This window comes from Mya arenaria, chromosome 7 (assembly GCF_026914265.1).
Source record: "Mya arenaria isolate MELC-2E11 chromosome 7, ASM2691426v1".
Lineage (NCBI taxonomy): Eukaryota > Metazoa > Mollusca > Bivalvia > Myida > Myidae > Mya > Mya arenaria.
In genome coordinates this window covers 69,674,962-69,697,474 of record NC_069128.1, presented here as the reverse complement: position 1 = coordinate 69,697,474, position 22,513 = coordinate 69,674,962, and the positions used below count along the sequence as shown (strand labels likewise).

Genomic DNA, 22,513 nt, shown 5'->3' with positions numbered 1-22,513 from the left:
TGGAGTTCATTTTATTGCCTCCATGCGGCACTCTTAAAATGCTGTGCATATCAATAATACAATGTTAAGTTCAGGGACAAGACCAGAGGTAGAACTTCAAAAACCTCCCTGTTAAATAGCACAAGGCAAGGGGCCCAACCAAAATGAATGATAAGTGTGTTTACATTAAGGGCTACCGGACTAAGCCTTTGTAATACTGGGAATCTAAACAACATAAAACGTGAGTACGTGCGTAAGTCATCACCACTCTGCCTTAACAAGGTATTTCTACATGCCATTTCCCTTTTTCGTGGTAAGTAATTATTTGTAATATTCTTAACATTCAACTCGTTTCAAGATGGCATTGTTAACTTTTATATGCTATGAACATTGTTATTGCAGTAAAGGTATCTACCAACAAAAAGGTTCAATTGACAATGTCTGGCCAAGCTATAGGAGGTAATATCTTATTTGTATGTGAATATTAGTATTAATGTAAACCAAAAAATATAAATGGTATTGCTTATTTATTAACATTACACATGTTTTTTCATGATAGCTGCTATTTTAGATGTTTAAAAACTATTTTCTGTTATATGATTAAACTACTGAAACTGTCAGAAAATTCGGATGACAAGGGAAAACCAGACTCAAAAATGTGAGGTAGTTTTTATTTATTATACGAGTATATGCAAATGTCAGTGGACAAGTTGTCGATTCATACATCAACGCAATGTCATAGTATAGCTTATTTTCTTTATTAGTGTAATTCATTGGAATTAATATAATCTGAGTCAACGACAAATAAATGAAATATTTGCATAACATATATATGCCTGTCAGTGGACGCATGTAATAATGAAGACACGACAATAGTGTAGTGATTTGTAAAGTGTAAACTTGAAATAAAGACAAAATTACTCTTCGAACTTAGAAAACAGCCAACATTTCCAGGCAATGCAATTGCAAATGGCCATAAGTATGTACTAGTTTGGCTTTATCATTAAAACGTCCAGCTTTCGCATGTTGTTCAAGTCCCGCCTGCTGCCATTAATCTCGGACACACTTACTGCGTCAGGTTTTACGTTGAAAATGAGGTTGTATTCTTAAAATTAAATGAAATATGCTGGGACAAGTGCAGTAGTCGAAAATTCAAAAACTATCACTGGTTAGGGTCATAAAGCAAATGGGCCAAACGACGATTTACTATATGCGTATCTAAATGAATGACTACCGGACAAATATTTATATGAAACACAGCCGAAACAGGTCCAGTAATCGAAGGTAAAAAAATTAACCTCCTTTAATGGAACAGGGTCAACGTCAATGACAAAGAACACAAAAACAAACAGTCACAAAACACAAACATGGCAAAACAGCGCAAAACTCAAAAAAACGTCAAAATACGTATAAAACATATAAAACTAAGGATGTTTATCAAGTATTGCTACCGCCTTGGAACGACCGCTAAGTCTCTGTAAGACTTGGAATTAAAACAGCATATCGTGTGAGTACGGGGCTACTTTTAACTGCCTCCATGCGGCACGCACAAACCAGCTGTGAATATCAATGATACAATGTTATATTCAGTAGTCGAAAAGTAAAAATGAATGATAGGGGTATTTTAATTAAAGTATCTGAGTGGCTCGTAAGTGAAACAACATAAAAGTTGAGTACAGGGCTAATGATAATTATGGCTGTGTAACGTTCTTTACATTCCGCTCGTTTAAAGATAATATAGTTATCTTTAATATTCCATGGTGATTTGTTTCAGTAACGGGTTCTTCCAACAAAAAGATTCAAAACGAATAATCAGTTTTGATTTGATAAACTCTGAGAGGTAATATTTTATCTGTAGATGTATATAAGTATACGCGTAAACACAAAAATATAAGTGGAACTGCTTATTTATTAACATCATGCAAATGTCATGATAGCTGCTATTTTAGATGTTGAACAACTCTTTTTCCGTTATATGATTAAACTACTGAATCGGTCAGAAAATTTGGACTGTTTGTCATTCATTCCCGTCCTGTGTGTTAAATTAACACATCGAACACGTATTTGAGTATTTGCTTACAACAGTCAGCAATGATTAAGCATCGTGTCAGGATGACCTATTGCTAATGATATCCGAATGATGCCTGTCACAAACATAGTTATTATTGTATTGTACAACATTTTCTATTTTATCGTCCATTATTTGAAGGATGTCCAGTATTCTCCAGATAAAGATAAAAATTACTCTCATACCTTAGAAAACAACCAACATTTCCAAGCAATGGAATTTGAAATAAGGCAATCATTTAGTAATAGTCATTGTGATTTTATTCTAAGTCGTCACTCCGCCCATACGTCATAATTGATAGTTTTCTTCATGTCGTATAACTTCCTCGCACTTAATCATCGTTTCAAGATGACATTGTTAACATGAATATTCCTTTGTGTTTTTAGATTCAGAATAGAAAACTACAAACTGAAAAGTGACAAAAACAATTATGATTGGGAAAAGTTTGAGAGGTAATATTTTATCTGTATGTGTATATAAGTATAAACGTAAACACAAAAATATAAGTGGTACTGACTTTTTATTAACGCAATTTTCCATTCATAATAACTGCGTTATTAGATGTTTATTTTGCCATTTCTGTTATATGATTAAACTACTGAAAAGGTCAGAAAAAACTGATGACAAAGGAAAACTGGACTTGAAAAAATTGGCAGGTAGTATCTATTTATGCTCCATTAAAACTGCATATTCAAATTTTGGTGGACAATCAAAGTTGATGCGAGCCACGACAACGATTATTGTTTAGCTTTTTATTAGTGTAGTTCAAATGAATTCATATGATCTGATCAAAGTACAGCGTCAAATAAATAAAATATTGGAATTATAAATTTATACCTATCTGCAGGCGCAATTTATGATGCATTGTGTTTTTGACATCGTGTTGTAAGGATTTATATTAAGCACGATGCCTTTGACGTCATACATGGTTTATACTGGATTTTATTTTTATTTATTTTTTTGACATACTGTCGATTATTTGAAGAATTTTTAATGTCTTAATAATGACTTTCCAAATGGCATTAGTTAGGGCTTAATTAAAAACTTGTAATAGGAATAAAAAAGAAAGTTTGCATTTAAACGTTAAAATTTCAAGGCTTCAATAGTTAAAATCTTTTTTATCTACATCATATGTCTTTTACCTTAATTTCAATACGCTGGGCAATGTTCGGGTCTAATTCGATCAATTTATTTCAAAGCAGAATACGGTCAGAAAACAAAAAGCATTTAAACTTAGCCTTATTTCCTTGGATAATTCCCATTGAGACTTTCATCAGGAGTACGCTTAGAAGAGTGTAAGACCGTTTTCGTCAAAACATTTTACTGCAACTATACGGTATTTAAACTTATTTTACGATATGTCATTATTTGTTTTTATTTCAAACCATAAACAAGGTGTAAAGTCTTGCCTCTCTGCCGGCCATTTTAATGTTCTTGGAAATGAAATCAGTATGCTCGTCTTCGTCGTACAAATATACAGTATCCATAATCGCCTTCACGGTACGTGATAAACTCACGGATGGAAACGATAGTCATTTTGTGCGGGAACGAATTTCTATAGTAAAATACTACTTTATATAGCACATAGTAGCACTTGTATGTTATTGGCAATATAATCAACATACAAACTTGACGTACTTTACATGACTAATATGTTCTTTCACAAAGTGTCATACAATACGCAATTGTATCCATCAAGTTTAAAAAGTTGTTATACAGCGAGGCTCTGGAGTAACTAACATTTTCGTTGAAGAGTTGAACAATATGTGTATTGTTTGATGACGACTGCTAGGTTAGTTTTAATACATGTCTTATTTTCAGTAAAATACAACAAAATGACAAAGAAAGCTTTATTTCTTATGCTATATGTGTTGCAGAAATGTAGTACTCAAAACAATTTTGAAAAAAATATATACAAATGATCATCCGATCATTTAAATTACGTTGTTTAATGGAATGAATTATGCGATTGAATCACACCATGTTTATATTGTGAAGAATACTGGTTTTACAATTAGTTCTATTTTAATACATGTATTTGATGACTTGTGGTTTTCAGACAGGAGCATGCTTTTAAGAATATGTTAGCCGTTGCAAACTTCGAAAATGAATATCAAGACTTGTTAGAAAAAAGTACTAATAATCTCGATGTAATCATTTCGAATACATTACCGAGCATTGCTAAAGAGACCAGCGATCAAAGGATTCAAGACGTTAATAACAAGCAAAGCAAACATTTACCGAAAATAAAAAAAGAGGATTTTTTTTGCAAATCTGTACTAAGGAAGAACACGAATGCGACCTTACGAAGAGATGAATGTAAGTAACATGGAATAATAATTTATCAGTTTGTATTTTGACCTTCTAGTAGGACTTTTAACATTTTTTAACATTTGGAATTAAAGGGTGCCATTTTTCTTTAAAGAGAGCCATAAACTTTTCGAGTAGCTAATGAAGAGCATAACAGCATACCCTGCACATACATTTTGGGGCCGGTGTTTATTTGATCGCTTAATTAAACTGCAATTGCATTTCAATTGTAGTTCATTGACCCATACTACTTTTTATGGCTTCATATTATGCATAATGTAATGTTTTCACGTTGTATCATCTCAATTTATGTTTGGAAAACTGTTTCCATTATATTGTTTATTCGAAATTTTACTCTGCTTATAGAAGGAACTGTTTATTATATAACATTTATACCATTATAGGGAACAGACACGACCTGGGCAAGTTCAAAGACACTTTAAGGGTATGCATTTTAAATATTATTTTTATAATAAGCACCGAAACGGTTTTAGTCTATCTGTGGTCAGATTGATATGTATCAATGCTGCTTTATCGAAAAAAATAAGATATTTCATGCTTCGTGTTCATAGTAAAATGTACATACTTGCGCTAGGTTGATCACGGTGTAAATACCACGTGGTTGAAACGTCATATCATTTTCCACGTGTATTTCGGTATTTGTTTTTCTAACTGTATGACTCCGTTTACTCTAATTTATTGCCTTAAAAGCTGAGCAATCAAGTTAAGACAAGGTGACTGTCAATATATGTCAATTGTAGTTACGCAATCACTCATTACAATGCAATATTAAAATCGTGAATTTTGACAAACATGCTTGTCCATCATTCTCGCTTGGTCCACAGAATAGTTCGTAATGCGCTTTTGCGCTCACATAACAAATCCATATATTGGTCATCATACACATGGCTTCGTAGCATTGTTCATTATTTGGAAATATGTATCAGTGATAAACACTCATGTCCGGCTAAAAACTTTATCGACATCGTGTTTACAAATGACGTAAATCATTTGGTACATTCACCACGGTAATATGTTCTGTAATAAAATGATATTATAAGGACAGTACACATCAATTTAAAGTAAAATTATGTTGAAGGCATATACAAAGTCGAATTGCTGATAAAAACTGTTGTATATATAGGTAAATTATTTTGTTTAAGGCAAATCCTTAACAAATAGTATAGTTGATATTCGCTGTTTGTAACTTTATATATCTGTAGGTTTCAGGTAGTTTAGCCGGACATCAAAAAGACGGAAGCACGTAAGTCGCTGTATTGTATTTGTGCTTTGCAAACATAAGACATCAAATGTTCTTTTCATATCCAACTATTTTCATCAATATATTATGCTACAGAAATAAAGTAACCGTTCAGAAGAAGAATTCTATGCCTAACAACTCTAAAGCTGTCCCTTGAGTGATGATGATTTGTTGTGTAAAGAAAGGAAACTGTTATGATTACAACAAAATATATAACACATATCTGCTGACATTATTTAGTTAGATTCGCCTATGCACACTTTATTTTGTCGATTAATTCCTCGACATGACTACTTGTCTAAATGGTGGTGTTTGTTTCTGAAAACTTCTGCCAAGATGCCATGTTGTGAGAACCTAGTTAACTACAAACAAGTAGACCTACCTTAACACATTTGCTGACAAACAGATACATACAAAATAGTGGATATGGAAATCAACTATGTCCACAAAAGGAAATATTTTGATCTAAATCGATCCCCAAATTCCGCAACAGAAAACGGAACACAGTGCAAATGCCGTCACCATGGAAACCTAACTCATTGCTATGTTGAAGGAAACTTTCGAAATTAAACTGATGCTTTCTGTTATTTCTTCCTGAACATTGGTTAATGTTTCGTTACTAGATACACTTGTATGCTTAGCTTAAAAGTAATATTTTGTATAATATATCATAGTAAAAGAAGTATTGTAATGTAGCGTTTTAATCATTACTTATTTCTTTTGTGTTTGTAAAATTTATTCTGGTGTCAAAAGATGAAACTTCTTAATGTCAAAAACGAAAATCTCTTACTATTTTTGGTTTGGACAGAACAGAGTAAAGCAAAGGCTAGCCTTCACTGGTACAAGCTCAACGTCATTAACCCAACTATTCTATAACATATGAGATGATTTGTGACAAGTGTAAAACATAATGCAAATACACTTTTTTACATAAACATTAATATTGATGTTTGTATCAAGAATAAAGAAAGTACTATAATAATACAAAGATCAAAATGCGTTATCACATCTTGCTTACAGAACATTATACTAGGCAGATTTCAGTGTTCCGACCCAGACCATCGAGCATATTAAATGTTCTTACGTCCAATAAGCCTTTACTAATTTTCTTAATCGATTACAGATTTAAAAGGCCGATTCACATTAATTAATCTATTACATATTTGAAAAGCTTTTACATTTACTATCCGATTCCAGATTTGAAAGGCCAGAAGAACGGAAGCTTGCGGAAGAGATATGCTTCCTTTGCTTTTCTAAATATGATAACCAGCAAGGATGTATCCTACTAGAATGTTGCGTATCAGCAATTACAGACGAACGTGTCGAAAAAAGATCAATGGATGGATTTATTGAGCATAAACGGGTTTATTGTGATACTTTCAATGGTGCGACATTCAAAATAGTGATGAAACAAGGAAGGGAACAGACCGCCACCCTACACTTTAGTGGCAGTTCTGATGATGCTGTCTGTTTAACGTTAGACGAAAATGATCCTATTGCTTATGTTAAAGTATACACACAGCTCCAAATGCATCTACTTACTTCGTTCGACGTAGTCATTCCTAAGGACCATGGCAATTTTCCTACACTCTCCAAAGCACGTACATACGTAGTAGTGGGTTACAGTGTAACAAGATATATGGGTAACTCGTACTTTCTACTGTCATAGCCATTATCCACATCCATTTTTTTCATTCTATTATGATTACCAATGCAAGACCTTTTTTGCATGTCAGGAGAATATTATTAGCACTTATTGTTTTCAATTGTATGGTATCAAACTATGCAGCTCAGCAGCCAGTTAAATAACGCTTTAATAAGTTGTCTGTCGGTTATTGGTTTGGCTAGCATGAACATTTCAATTGGTCAATATTATAATTGGATAAATATTGAGCAATAAACAAATATTTGCCTAACTTTAACCAAACCAAAGACATAACAATAATTTATACACATGGCTTCAGATAGGCTTTTGTTATATATATGATAGATAAATAGTTTATTTTGAATACAGGTTCAATAAGCCACATGGCCCGTAAAAAAACAAAATACACAAATAAGTATTTGCAAATGATATAGCAAGTGGTATATGATATTACCATGTACACTTTATTCGTCTTTCATTAATCATTATATTCAGTTTCCGAATGTCTTTCAACGAAATGTATCTAATCTGTTATTTCAGTTGCCGAAAAGAAAACATGTATGGATATCGAATGTTTAAGGAAAAACAAAAGCGACCATGACGAATTAGATATACCTGTTGTGATGAAATATAGAGGAGCATGTTTTTTGTGTTTTTCAATAAACGATTCACAACGAAGCGAAGTTGTCTTAGAATGTTGTTTATCACGAACGGCTCCAGAGCGTATTGAACAAAGAACAATAGGTGGTTATAGAACGCATGGACAAGTTGACGTCATGGCCTGTTGGGGTAAAACATTCAAAATTGTCATGCAAGATGAATCAGAGCATACAGCGGAAATAAACTTCGCTGAACTTTATCAAGAAATTGATTTACAAGTGAAGAGCTTTACACAGACATTGGTAACTGTTGTTGTTTACGAATGCGATCAATATGGATCAAAGACCATCAAACGATTTACTGTCGACAGGCGAGGCCACCTTATGGACTTTCAAGAGAATATCAATAGTAAACGCGGCAAATTACCCAAGACGCGTAAGTAAAATATAGCATCAAACCTTTACAACTACTGGTTCTGTTTGTGTAAATATTTTGTAATATGTCTGAATAGACTGACAGTTCCTTTTCCTTAAAACGTTAACCTTAACTTGTTTTACTAAGCAATTCAATAATCAGACTTAAAGCTATCATTAAATACAGCTTTCTGGTGTTTACGAAATAAAACTTTGCTCATCTTTTATAATACGCTAGACCTTTTCAAATTGACTTTGATTTTGAGAAAAAGATAAAGGAAATTAACTTGGTAGTAACATATTTAAGATGATGCCATGAGCATAAATGGAAGAACAAAAGAAATTCAGTCCACAGACGACGCTACGAACGTAAGGGCTTCAAACATGGCACTGTACGTATCCTCCCTATGATGTTAAATGAGAGACAGTTTTATTGAATTGTGAATTCACAGTGAAAATATTTGTGGATGCTTAATTTTTTTATTATAGACACGGAATCTTAACTTGATTCTTGATCTTACGATGTACGGTTTGTGCCGAGAACAAAACAACCCACTTATGATCTATGATCATACCGAACGTGTTTTTGTTCATCACTAAGATGTTCTTCACATGCCGTTTTGTCATTTCCCTCTTCAATTATGACCATTGCATTATTATTTATTTACAATGCTTCAGAAACACGTTAATAATGTATGCTATTAAGAATGCCACAACGCCCTATTATTTGTGAACACCTGAATATGTATTTTAGCAGTTCATCCTTATTGAGGTGACAAAACATGAATAGTACTGCGAGGTCATTTTTATTTCATATACATTTTGTTTATCAACAACTGCATCTTACAATCACATTATCGAATTGCAAATCAAAAACTGTTATTGTAATTAATGGTTGACCTAAATGTTACACATTAATACTTTATTGGAAATCATATATCATAAAAAAGACCAAACTATAATGTTCAAAATATCGCTATACTTACTCAACAATTCTTCATAGACTCATTAAAAGCGTACTGTATAAAGATGCACAGCACTTTTATTGTTAATAATGAAATACCTTCATATTTTCAAATGATGAATTGTTCAAATTAATAAAGCAATATAACAATAGGGATATATAAAGTAGTCCACAATTAAACACTCCCCGTGTATAAAACCTTGTAAAAACTTTTTTGAGTCATAATATCACGATTTCATCATTGTATCTCATACCAAAACATTACTTTTTCAACACTTTCAAACTTCATATTGGATATTTTCTGCGCATGGCCGTCAAAACGTTAAGCAAGTCGTATGCATAATTTTATGTTCAACTTTCTTTTTTATTCTTATAAGATTTCATGTAAACAGATTATATCATTATTATTCTCTTAATTGGTTTTAATTCAATTGGTCAAAGACATTCGTCACATTTCCTTTTAAAGGGATTTGATTATGTTTTCTGATATCAATATTTATGCGAAAAACTACTATACTTGTATAGTTTTGTTTCAAGTTAATATATGCATGTACTTTCAGCATTGATGGACTACTATCTTCGTCATCACATTGGAGGATAATCAGATTAGCTAGTTGTGTGAAATTGTACGACGAAGTGTTACATGCATTTTCAAACAAATATAACTTTTCAGCAAGATCGTTTGCAATGCGTATGTACCTCTTAATTATATATGAAATTAAGTCATTTGATTAATTATTAAACAAACGTTGATATTTTAACATGAAACTGTTGTTCATAAATGTTTAGATATAAGGTAGTATTGATGTAGAAACTATTCGCTTATCAAAGAAACCGATAAATATTTGACTATTCTGCTATACATTGAAGTTTTATTAAACGCCAATGCAGATAACATTAGGACTTTTAGAGTATTGACAAATTGTTTACTGTCCATTTACACACATATTTGCATGAAAATGCCATTAATGGAGGTTCAGCATATCGGTCATATCACACCTTTCGTGAAATAAAAGCACGTGAAAAGCGTGTTTTTATACTAATTTTAACTTAAATAAGGTACGTATTTAACATCTAGATCACTACTACGCCAGATTTAGAATAAATAAAACTTTTAGAGATTTTATTTAAGATATAAACAAATTGTAGATTTGAAACACTTTTACGAAAAACCTTAAGACCACATTTATTATTGACAGTACATTCCCAATAAACAGGTCATATTCTTGTTCAATTTGTATGAATGATATTGCCGAGAATATGTATGAACGACATCTTTTTCTAGATTAACCAAACCAAAACACGTTTAGTTAAACATACACTAGTATATTTACATGTTCTTAGGAAAGAATGTGTAATGCATGTTTATAAAACTCAAGGTACGTAAAAGTGTATGTTATTAAGAAGACAAGTGAAAGAATACTCAGTAATCTGCGAATTTTATCAGGGTGAGGAATCACCTGATTTCCACGGGGATTTCACAAGGGTCACCACGGTTCAAAACCGATGTAAACAAGCAAGAAAGTGATATAAAATTATGTTTGTTTACTTAGGTTATGACCCGTGGTGACCGATTTGAGAACCTGGTTGAAGTCACGTGATTCCTCACCCTGTTTAGTATGCAGTATAGCCATATTCAGTTTTATTTATATTGAAATCATGTTTTGAAGGGAAGTCCCAAAAAGAAATGAATGAAAAGCTTAGAAACAGAAAGAAACTTTCTCCAAAGACTGCGAGATTAAAAAGAAAAGCATCATCAAAATATAAGAAATGGGTAAGGTTCTTCTATTTTTTAGACATTTTTAAAGCGATATATTTAGAACGTATACTTAAGTCTACATGATAATAATAACTGACCTTCCATGATATATATCATTATGTAACTTTCTTACAAGATTCAAACTAGATATCGAAGACCTGTTTTCATTAGAAATGTAATACATGCACTTCTGTCCGGTTAAGGATTCTCATATGAGCAGTTTAAGGACAATGTACGTGTCTTCGACAATAAAGAAAAGGACATTGCATGATTGGTTGCAACACACATCATTCACTTTTAAACGATTGAGACATCCGACGCTGATACTATCAAAAACAAGTGTTGAGAAGAAGGTATGTATTTGTATATGTTTCGCATCTTTATAAACCATTTGTTTGCTTTCACTTAACCTTTTTGGCTTCACTACATTCAATGATATTCCTTCATTGACCAATTATAAACAAGCCATCACTCAGGTATTACTACCTTTATTAGTATGCATTTACCTTTTATTCATATTTTGCTTTCATTTATCCCCGATGATAGAACATCGAATCAAATTTTCTGTTAAATGACAGAAACATGAAGATATATGATTTAAAATAGAGATATTAGAGTTCTGATAGACATCTCTAACAAGAATTTCGATACAGATATTTTAAAAACATATTTTATTCATAAAAAGCTAAATGTTCACATAATTTGAAATAACTTTTAGGATATTCCTATGAATACAACGGAAAGGCCTTGCGAAGTGTTGCCTGAAGCCTATAAGAAAGAACAGCATCCTCCAGCAGCCAGTAAGTTAATAAGATATTTGTTACACGGTTGGCATTACTTTAAATGAAAGGAATTATGAGCGACTATTGACGAGGGCATAATATGATTGTTTTGTGAAATATTAGTCAAACTGTATGTAACTTATGAAGGTCGGTGAGAGGATCTAAAACAATAAAGGAACAATTGTAATGTACTTTTATCATTTGTAAATTGTTATGGTGGCAAAATGGTAACGATGTATTCCTTCTCTTACACATCAAACACTTTCTTAAAATTTGGCGTTGCACTTAATTTAAAGCCGGAAAGTATTTCTATGCTGTATAATTATTATTCTAAACAAAACACGAAAACGATTAAGCTTTTTTGAACGGATTTGCAACTCTAATTGAACTTTTGTTGAATTATGTCCGTATGATAGTTCAATGGAAATCACATATTTAGGCTTAGTATCTCCTCTTTTTATATGATCATCTGGATGAGTAATCGAAATACAGTGTAAAATAACGTTTCTCATGTATTTTGTTCAATTTCTATTCATTTTTTTTCTTTCATAATATTAAATTAGAAACAAAATAACTTTCTTTCTGTATAAACAGTTCGAGTTTGATCTATTTACTTGAGCAGATTAAAGTATCATTTTTTTACAAAACAGAGTTAAAACATGCCTCAGATCATTCACAGGCTAAATGCCACTCTGCCGACGTCTGAAAAATACTAAGAGATTGAAACAGTAACAAGTAATAACTATTTCGGTCAATTGAAAAGCCACAAACCTTTAAACAACTGTAATTTTCTGATGCATTGAGTCAGTTTATGGTAAAAGAATTGCATCAACCTTTCAAATTTGTCTTTATTATTCAATTTAATCATATTTTTATCAGAGCAGAAAGTGATCTCCTTCCCGTTGAAAGTTAAAACGCCATTTTTTATATATACTGAAATGATTACATGTTAATCAAATTGCGCAAAAAGGGAAATTAACAAAATAAACTTAAACCTGAGAGATTTATAACGTTTCTTGTTTAAAATGCTAATTTTGGAACGCATTAAAGAGAATGGCATATTCTCATTGTCTATATGCTGGTTATTAATAAAACACTTGCTGTTATTGGTACACGTATACATAGTTTACCAACAACAACAACAACAGCAACAAATATCTTTATTACACTCAGGTCATACATCCATGACAACATGAGGACAAATAAGTTTAGTCAGCAGTGTTAATAAAAGCTTAATTATACTAATACGAGGAAGGGTGACTTTGTCTCGAGTGGCGGAAATAAAATGTTTTTTTTTATTTTATTATTTTATGGTCGTACATGTATCGAGTATATATCTTATCATGGAAAAGTGGGAGACAGTTATTTTAAATATCTTCACAAAAAATGTGGGATAAAAGAGATATTCAATATATGCCTTATTTCAAAGGCTGTGCCTTGTACAAGCATATCTTATAAATAAATAACAAACGTTGTTGGGGAACTCAGTATAATTAATTCAATTTAACAAAAAACTAGATAAATTACAGTGGCTGACATGCGTTGCGTATTAAATGATTCACAAATAAGGCTATAGATTAACATTTGTGCAAGTTAACAGCTCCTTGTATTTAATTGTATTTGGCCTAATGAAATGATAGGTTGGTAGGTATTTTCTTCTGACATTTGAAAAGGATGGGCAAACTAGTAAGTAGTGGTAATCATCACCAAGGTTTGACCTTGGACCCTTAGACCCAAAAGCAGGTGTGACTTACATTTTCTATCTCTTGAGATATAGGGTTCAATGTTGCATCTTTGTTTTCTGATTGCTTGATTACTGGTAGAGCCATGCCACAACGTTTTAGCACATAATTAGCTGCAAATAACAAAAAAAGCAATATTTTACACTTCTATGCTATTATTTTGTATAGACTTCTTTGGTAATGTGACATGTTATTAACGATTCACATGTAATTATAAAAATGCTTATTATCAAACTATGAATGTGTTTTATCTATACAGGTATTCAAGTTGATTATGTGCGAAACGATGCCAAAATGTTTAAAGTGTACAGCTACGTACGAAGACGAATCGACGAAGCAATCGTGCTGTGTGGAGATGAACAAAGCAGTTCAAAATTTTGTTCAGCGAGCATTTGGATAATATTTTCTGACGACCAATCGACATCAGGCAATAATTTCTGCGAAGCGTTTACTGATATACAGCGCGGATCAATTGAATCGATTCTCGATAAAGATCCATCTGTTATTGTGTCCATTGGAAAGAACGAAGAATGTTTCGCAACACTTGGACAAAAATCTGCAGACAAACCGATGACTCCAATTATTTGCAAAATAACACCCACATTTCCAACAGACACGAATATTGAACGTATGTATTACATGTGATCCTAGACAAATACGGCTTTGCGCACTTGTTTTATGAACATATTGTTGTATGTTTACAAAGTAATGACATTATCTCAATACAAATTAGGTTAGTTTTTTTCCCGCCATTATCAATGGCGAACACAAATGATGGTATCTCTCTCGTATGTGTTTTTTTTGCTATAGTGCGTGCGTGAATGTAGGTCGTGTAAGGGTATAAAGCATGCTTAGACGAAGTGTTGTGGTGAATTGTGTCCTTTAAAGTTAAAAGAACTAATTTATAACATGCTGTAACTCTTACGCCTTTCATGGTGTTCATATCATCTGTATCGTTATATCGTTCTTTGCGTGTTTGTTATACGTCAAATGATCACTAAATTACTACGTTTCTTGAGTTTCATTTGCACATGTTAATGTTCGTTAAAAAGCTAAAGACTAATGTAGAAAAGAGACTGAGACATTAATTAGATAAAAACACAACAATTGCAATCAAAATCATTATGGGTTAGAAATAAAAGATGTCTGAAGTTAGCCGTATTATCACGACATAAATGTATAATGTTTCATATTGAAGGATTCCTTTCTTTCAAGAAATGCGTGTGTTATAAGTAACACTAGTATTACTTAACCTTGGTTCAGAAGTATTGCTCTTTAAGTGCTAGTTTGTATTCATTATGCTTTTTTTTCAAAACAAATATCAGTTTGTAAATATCAAGTTAGTACTAATAAATTACTTTAATAAAATATTATACTTAATCCTAACCAGAGTTTAACATAAGGCCTTTATTTTAGCCGAATACTAATATGACGTCGGTGGCAATTTTGAAGAAACGATGTTTTGAGTTACAACCAAGATCTTAAATGGTTACTATATATATTTTGTTTGATATTTTGTTCGCTCTGTATATATTTATTGAAAGCAGTACTCAGAATGCGCCTGACTTTGTATAACAACAAGTACACCTTTGTAGACTTCTGCAATTATGTTAAACATCAAAACATGTTGAAAAAGGTATTAAATGGCACATTGTAATCTTTAAAAAAATTACTTCCTAATTAAATCATTTTTCATTCCCGATCCGCTTTTGCAAAATGTATTTCTTATTTTGTTACTGCGTCATAGTTTATATTTATTAATAAAGCTTTGTACCTTAATATATAAAATTGCATAACAATTATAAAGGTGCTTCTTTCTGCTAAAGGGCAATAACAGCAATTGCTTTATAAATATGGTTACTAATGGACAATAATGAAGCCAATGATTATATATGTTACTGTTTTCGTTTTACAGGCAAATCTATTCATAGACCGTGGGGTTTTGAACTTTTTACAAAGGATTTATCAAAAGACAACGTGGTGGCATATGTTGACGATGTGTTGGAATACTACGCCTTTGAGGTGCTTGACAGAGCTACAAAACATCTTCCCGGATCAGGTAAAAATGTTTACTATACTGAGCAATCGTTGTATGTACTCTTTACAAAAATGACATTCATGTAATTGTTCAAAACGAAAAATGTAAAATTAATGTGCCTAAGTTCGTACAAATTTATATCCTAATATCTTTCTTGTCAATGCCGTTGAGTTTTCATAGGATGTTATAGAGATCGTGTAAATTGTCAATCACGTTTTTGGTTAACAAGACGCTCAATGATATTGTAAAAACATAATGTTTAAAACATATTGCAACTAAATGTACCTTTGGACCGTACAGTGTTACTATTCGAACGTACCAAAACAACCGATGTATTATTCTGCAGTTACATATATCAAATTAACAACTCAATACTGATCGGCAATATCTAAATTCCTTTCTACCACATACCGCGTTCCGAGATACTGTCAACTCTACCACCAGAGTACTAAAAGACAAATGATCACTAAACCAATCGACACAACACATCAACATTGATTTTTCAAATTTAAAGAATTAATCGATCTTTTAAGCCCAATTGCTTTTTCAAGATAATTATAAACTGTAAACCGAACCCACGTGATTTATATATGAGAATATTCAAACAAATGCACATCTCACGTGACAACACCGAATCAATTCAAAATCATCTTAATGAACTATTAGTCATTCTAACACATTGCAAATTTTTACAAATACAAAAAAAAAACCAGAATGTTAAAAAGGTGTATGGATAATTATGAAATCATAAAAAGAGACATTGCTGACTGATTGAATTGTGCCCACAAATAAACGGCGATAACATGACATGGCTGAGCAATATTCGATTCGTGCGTCTGAAAAGTGGTTGCTGACGCGTTAATGATTACATAGCTTAGTAGTGTTTTGTCAGCCACATTAACGCAACTAATACCAATCGTGTGTCTTTTAATTTGGTCATCTCAATTTTTATCAAAATAGTAAACACACGAAATGAAATGAAATTATGTGTACAAAGTTCAATACCGACACACATTATGCAACAATAACTATCTGTGCTATCTACGTGATAAACATAACTTCTTTTAAATTCAAACCTGATTACTTCTCTCCAATCCGGTACTGTACCAAATTTTTCCACAGTCAATCAGCTGTTCTTTCTCTTCAATGCATTCTGTGAAGCTCTTGACGAAAAAAAAAGAGTAATAGTATGTGACACTTTTGGCTTTTGACAGAGTATGCCACATTTTTTTTTTACAAAAACTAAAATCAAAGGGCATTCCTGTTTTGCTTCTTTGTTGGTTTTCAAATTAAGTATATGACCGCTCTCAAAGAGTTGTTATCAAAGGCTCATAATTTATTGTAACACGAAGCAGGGGTTCTACAATGATCCATCCTCGGCCATTGCTATTAATAATGCCATTTTAATCAAATACCGTCAGCAATACGTTTCTTTGCCAACGATACTAGTTTAAATGTGATCGTCGGCGATCATGTTACCGCCTTGGTATCTCTAAAAGGAGAAATTCACGAAATCTCACATTGGAAAGAAAAATGGTTAGTTACATTCAATCAACAAAAACACTTATTATGTCACAAAAACAGAACAAACCGATTCACATCCCAGTCTTCATGAATAACACACACTTACAAGAAATAAAGTTGCACAAACACCCTGGCCTCTCTTTTTCAATCGACGGTCACTTGCAGAATCATATTCTTATTAGAACAGCTAATGCATGGAAAAAAGTTCATACCTTAAGGTTACTGGTGTCCACACAATCACTCGACAGAAAGTCACTTTAAATAATCTATAAATCATATACTAGACCCACCTTGGAATATTGTGATGTTGTCTGGGTTGATTTTACCCAACGAGAAGAACATCTTCTTGAACAAGTTCAACTCATAATTATTACCGGAACTACAAAACTCGTCTCTCTCGAAAATCTTTATGAAAAATATGGTTTACAATCACTGAAGTCACGACGAGAACAACATAGACTTGTATTGTTTTACAAGGTAGTAACATCACTGTCATCTATATATCTTTCATCTCTTGTCCCAGACCAAAAACGTAATGTTCATTCCTATCACCTCCGGAACTCTTATTTTACAAGAAACTACTTTTGCAATACACAACTGTTTGCATCCGCTTTTATCCCTTCAACAATGGCTCGTCCAGTACATTGCAGAGAGTCCGATTCACTTCTCTTTTCGTAACTTTCTATTCCTTATAACAAACCAGGTGTTCCGTCGTTTTACTACGAATGCACTCGTAAAGACACAATTAGTCTTTCACGCATTAGGAACCACCCTTAGAAAGCATTTGTTTTCAAAGAATATTGTTCCATATTCATTTTGTAAATGTTGCTGAATCAAATCAATAGAGCATCAATCTTTTTTACTGTCAACTCTACCACCAGAAGATAAAAAAATCCAACAAACTGTACACATTATTGTCCAAACATTTTTGGAAACTCTTGATTGAACGAAAAATCAAACAGAACCACATTGAAACATGTTCACAAGTTTATCTCCGACGCAAAAATATGTTATTAGATGAAAAAGGCTTACTCGGGAAAACCCCTAAATTCGGGCATGACCAGTCTAAATTTCAACTCCCCAGTCCTTGAAGTATTTTTGATTTATCTATTAGTTTATTATTATTTGTTTAATTATTAAGTTTCCTCAGGTTAATGCGTACTTTTACTTTGTACGTTTTTACTTCATTCAGGATTGATGGGATAAGAGTGAGGTTTGTGCACGTAAACTGGTTTAATTAACCCCCCCCCCAGTAAATCCATTATTGACCGTTCCAAGGCGATACCTAACAAACCTTGATAAACATACCTAGTTTTATATTACAACACAGTAGGATTTTCAATATAACCATTTAGTGTTGGCTCTTTTTATTTTACATTTGAAATGCGTAAACATGCTCGTATATCACCTGTATTGATACTGATATAAGTACTTTAATGTTTGCATGTATTATACTATTGTTCATTGTGCGTATTGGTTCTACTTTCAATATATATTTTATTATGATGCCTCTTTCTTTCAATTATATGTTCAAGGTGAAATAACTTCAAGAGTTATTGCTCAAGTACAAAGCTTTCATGATGAGTACATGCCAATGCCCGAAATTTTAAAGAGGGAAAATTTAGGAAAGAAAATTACAAAAATGGTAAAGTTTAAATACACTATTGTTATAACCTGTTACAAAATCTTTGTAAAATCGTTTAAATAAGCCCAACATTTAAAGCAATCACATTGATGTAATATTTTATTGTGGTATGTTTTTTTTTAAATTCTTATCATTCTATTATATGTATAGTAAGGTTTTCCTTTATTTCATGCATATCGGTGAAAGATTGAAAAATATTGGTGAATGATAACTTGATCATTTTACTCTGGCTCGAGTGTAATGATATCAATTGATCATTCCACTATGTACAGACAACTCGGGGCTATTTTTCCATCTTTTTTAGATTTGCTTCCCTTGAATTGGAAAGTACATGTATGTAACAAGTACATGTTTGTTGTTGTCTGTTGTGCAGTAATATACACATTGACCGAATCGTATAGAATTGTCAAAATCAAATTATGCAATAGTTTTAATAAAACAAACATTTTTGCGATTGATTATAACAGTTAAAAAAGAACAAACTTACCAATGTATGTATGAACTATTTCATGGAACATACTGTTTCAATTAACCCGCTTGGTAGGTATCGGTTGACTATGTACTTGGCCACAAGTGTTAGAAATAGAGTTGATAGATCATTTCTTCCTACAAACTCTACCCGCGTACATGTATGCACACGCATTTTGAACTTGACCAATTTCCTTCAATTGTTTACCTTCATCACTTCAACGATTTATTTTTCTTTTTAAAAATAATGCTCAGAAAAGGCTTGTCCAAAAACTTTCAAAGTCTGCGCTTTATCCTTCTCAAAAGCATCTCGGGAACATCCTCGACATTTCCTCTGGGGTCTTCGTAAACACACAAGTTAACGGAAACGTGACATTCACTTTAATAGATATGAAACTAATTCGCTGTCTCAACAACAAAACATCATTCGGCTGCACTAAGCATGAATTTACCCGAAAAAATATCGTAAGATCCAGAATCTGAGAGCGACAGTGACTAGATATACACTTCGAAAAACACTTAACATAGACTTCCATCGCTTTTACGAAAACATACTAGTATAAGTCCATCATTGTTAAATTAAATTTGTTGAAATTGTTCTTAAATGTACAAAAAATGTCACATGCTCAAGTTTCATTTAATTGTAATTCTACGCGATACATTTTTATTTCCGAAATGCTTTTGTTTAAATACTTATTTTGTGCCTCAATAAATGTTAAAAATGATAGGTTTCGTTGATGGAAGTAGGGTTTTATCTAAAAACAATTTCCATTCCAACAACCATTTCCATAAAGTGTGGTACTTTTTTTTAGTGGACGGACTGCTCGCACGAAAAGGAGTAACTTTGACATAGCGGTTATGCCATAGTTACTTCTCATTGCAAAGAGCCACAGAAAGGGATTGTCGTCAACAAAATTTACTCCAGCGGGGAAATATATTAAAAACATGATATATGCATGAAATAAAAAAAATTGTTGAATTCAGTGTAAGATCGTATTTTATTTCACTCTTGGTCACAGAAAATAATATTTTCACTCGTGTCTACTCGTGAAATAAAAATCGATCTTACACTGAATTCAACAAATATTATGTATTTAATGTACCTAAATTGATGCCAAAAATAGGTGCAAACGCATCTTTAAGATGTACTAATAATACTTGCAGGAGATGATTTCGAAACAGGTTTTGGCTTTGCCGCAAGTGTTTGCATGTGATATTTCGGAGAGTACATTGAGGGTAATGATGCTTCAAAATGACGAAACAGCAAGGGAAGAAGTAGCAAACAACATAAAAATGATGGGACTCTCCGATGAAGATTTTTTCCTTCAGATTGTAGATATACAACCACTTGCAAAAATCGAAAGCGGCTCCCAAGTGTATGCTTGTGGATCACCACGTAGAGGAACACTCGGGGGGTTCGCAAAGTTTACCTACAGCCACATAGATACAACTCACGATGTTGCGATAACCGCTAAACATGTTGTTGATATATTCGAGCCTTTGACGCTCTGCGTCAATAATCAAACAATTGGACCGGTTTTGGAAGATAGAATCACATATGATATTGCCATAGCAAGAGTTACTGCTAATAAAGACAAATACGAAACACGTTTCCGAAATGAAAATGAGGACTTGTGTTTCGCGGACTTGTATCATGAAAACATACAAGTGCTGAAAAATAAAGCAGTACATTTTTATGGTGCAACAACTGGTCTTGCTAAAGCAAATATATCGGGTATAAGCATCGGGACTTCGTTTGAAGATGACTATAACTTGATAACAATTGGGAAGCAAAACAAGTCAGCTTTAGCTGCGCCAGGAGACAGTGGAGCGATGATACTTTTGGAACGAAATCCGCGATGTCCAGAAAAAAATATGTATGCTTTAGGGACATTAGTCGGCGAATTTAATTCCCGGGAAGAACAAGGTGCCGATACAAGCCGACCAAAATTACCTGTCAAGAACGAAACCGAAAAACCTGTTCAATTAACAAAAAACCCTACATACTCTGGAAAACCAATGCAGACAGAAAACCCCAAACAGGTTTTTACACCCTCTGCACATACAATATCCTTTCAAAATGCAGTGCCCTCGGAAGACCAATATCAGACGACCATACCTACACACGCGGATGATACAAGGCATCCAGAAAATCCAATGACTCTCGAAGACACAACAAACTCGGAAAATCATTTGTCAACGGAAGATAAAATGTCCTCAGAATGTTCTTTGCCGATTAATGATGATGCAAGTCGGCATGGTTCTACACCTTCATCGAATACTCACAAAACATACCTAATAGTTCCACTGAAAAAGGCATTCGATCAGCTTTCGAAGAAACATGGTGGCAGATTTTCTCTTTTTACAAAATAATGCCACATTGTTGTAAGTTTCTTAATGAAATTGAACAAAGAATTGTGTACAGTAACATAAGTTTGAAATTTTGTTGAGTTACTTTACCTCAGATGTACACTATTGTGTTTACTGTTGGGACAAGTGAAAAGTTTGATACCCATAGACTAGTTTATTTCCCTCTCACTCAGTGAACCCTTTAGTTCCTATTATATTATAAAGGCAACTAAAAAAAACAATGTCATTAAGAATTGTAAAAATGGGAATACTGTTTCGACAACGATTTCCACAGTTTCTGCTCATTACTCAATAAAGGAATTTAATTTTGATTGCAGAACACAGTTTATTCAATAGTGCTTTGTTCTGAAACTATTGGCATTCTGGTAGTTGTCCTTGAGTTTTGCTGTATGATCTAACAGTTTTTATACATATTATAAGTGGGAATTGGTGTGCAAGTGACTGAAATCCTGGAATTTAAATATTATTTGTTTAAAGTTGTCTGCATCTCCAATTAATTATTTTATGTTATACTTATTTCGGTATGTTGATTTATATTAAATAATATCTACTGTGTACGTGTCCACTTTTAGAGGTATTTTTACTCTTACTTTTATGTCCTTATAAAGTTTAGTGAGTTAGACTTATTGACTTGTATGCATATCCAAATGCCTTATATTGACATTGTTTACCCTTTTAACCTTTAAAGTGATACAAAAATGCATTTATCGCAATTACAAAATGCCACAAAACCGAAAGCAAATCTTGATTTTGTGCGGTCAACGTTATTTCAAAATTTGCTATCACGTGTTTTACTGAATACCTTAAATTCTATGTTGCTTTATATGCTAATGATTTATTTTAAGTAACAAGTATCTGGATTATAAAGTGTAATGAATCTGGAAACATATATTCTGTCATTATTTACTCTATGACGTCGAAGGTGAATAAAAGTGTTATAATATA

At 32.6% G+C, this 22,513-nt stretch overlaps 1 protein-coding gene across 1 annotated transcript; it reads left to right on the top strand.

Annotated features, from left to right (window-relative positions):
* Positions 1 to 384: 384 nt before the first annotated feature.
* LOC128240779 (uncharacterized) lies at positions 385 to 22,513 on the top strand. Its single transcript, XM_052957653.1, has 17 exons — positions 385 to 438; positions 1,754 to 1,819; positions 2,434 to 2,499; positions 4,332 to 4,366; positions 4,762 to 4,802; positions 5,581 to 5,621; positions 6,816 to 7,261; positions 7,804 to 8,298; positions 8,584 to 8,668; positions 9,801 to 9,931; positions 10,911 to 11,014; positions 11,203 to 11,352; positions 11,718 to 11,799; positions 13,783 to 14,151; positions 15,439 to 15,582; positions 18,621 to 18,730; positions 20,363 to 22,513. The coding sequence occupies exons 7-17, from the start codon at positions 6,955 to 6,957 to the stop codon at positions 21,569 to 21,571; spliced, it is 3,186 nt and encodes a 1,061-aa protein (XP_052813613.1). The 5' UTR covers positions 385 to 438; positions 1,754 to 1,819; positions 2,434 to 2,499; positions 4,332 to 4,366; positions 4,762 to 4,802; positions 5,581 to 5,621; positions 6,816 to 6,954; the 3' UTR covers positions 21,572 to 22,513.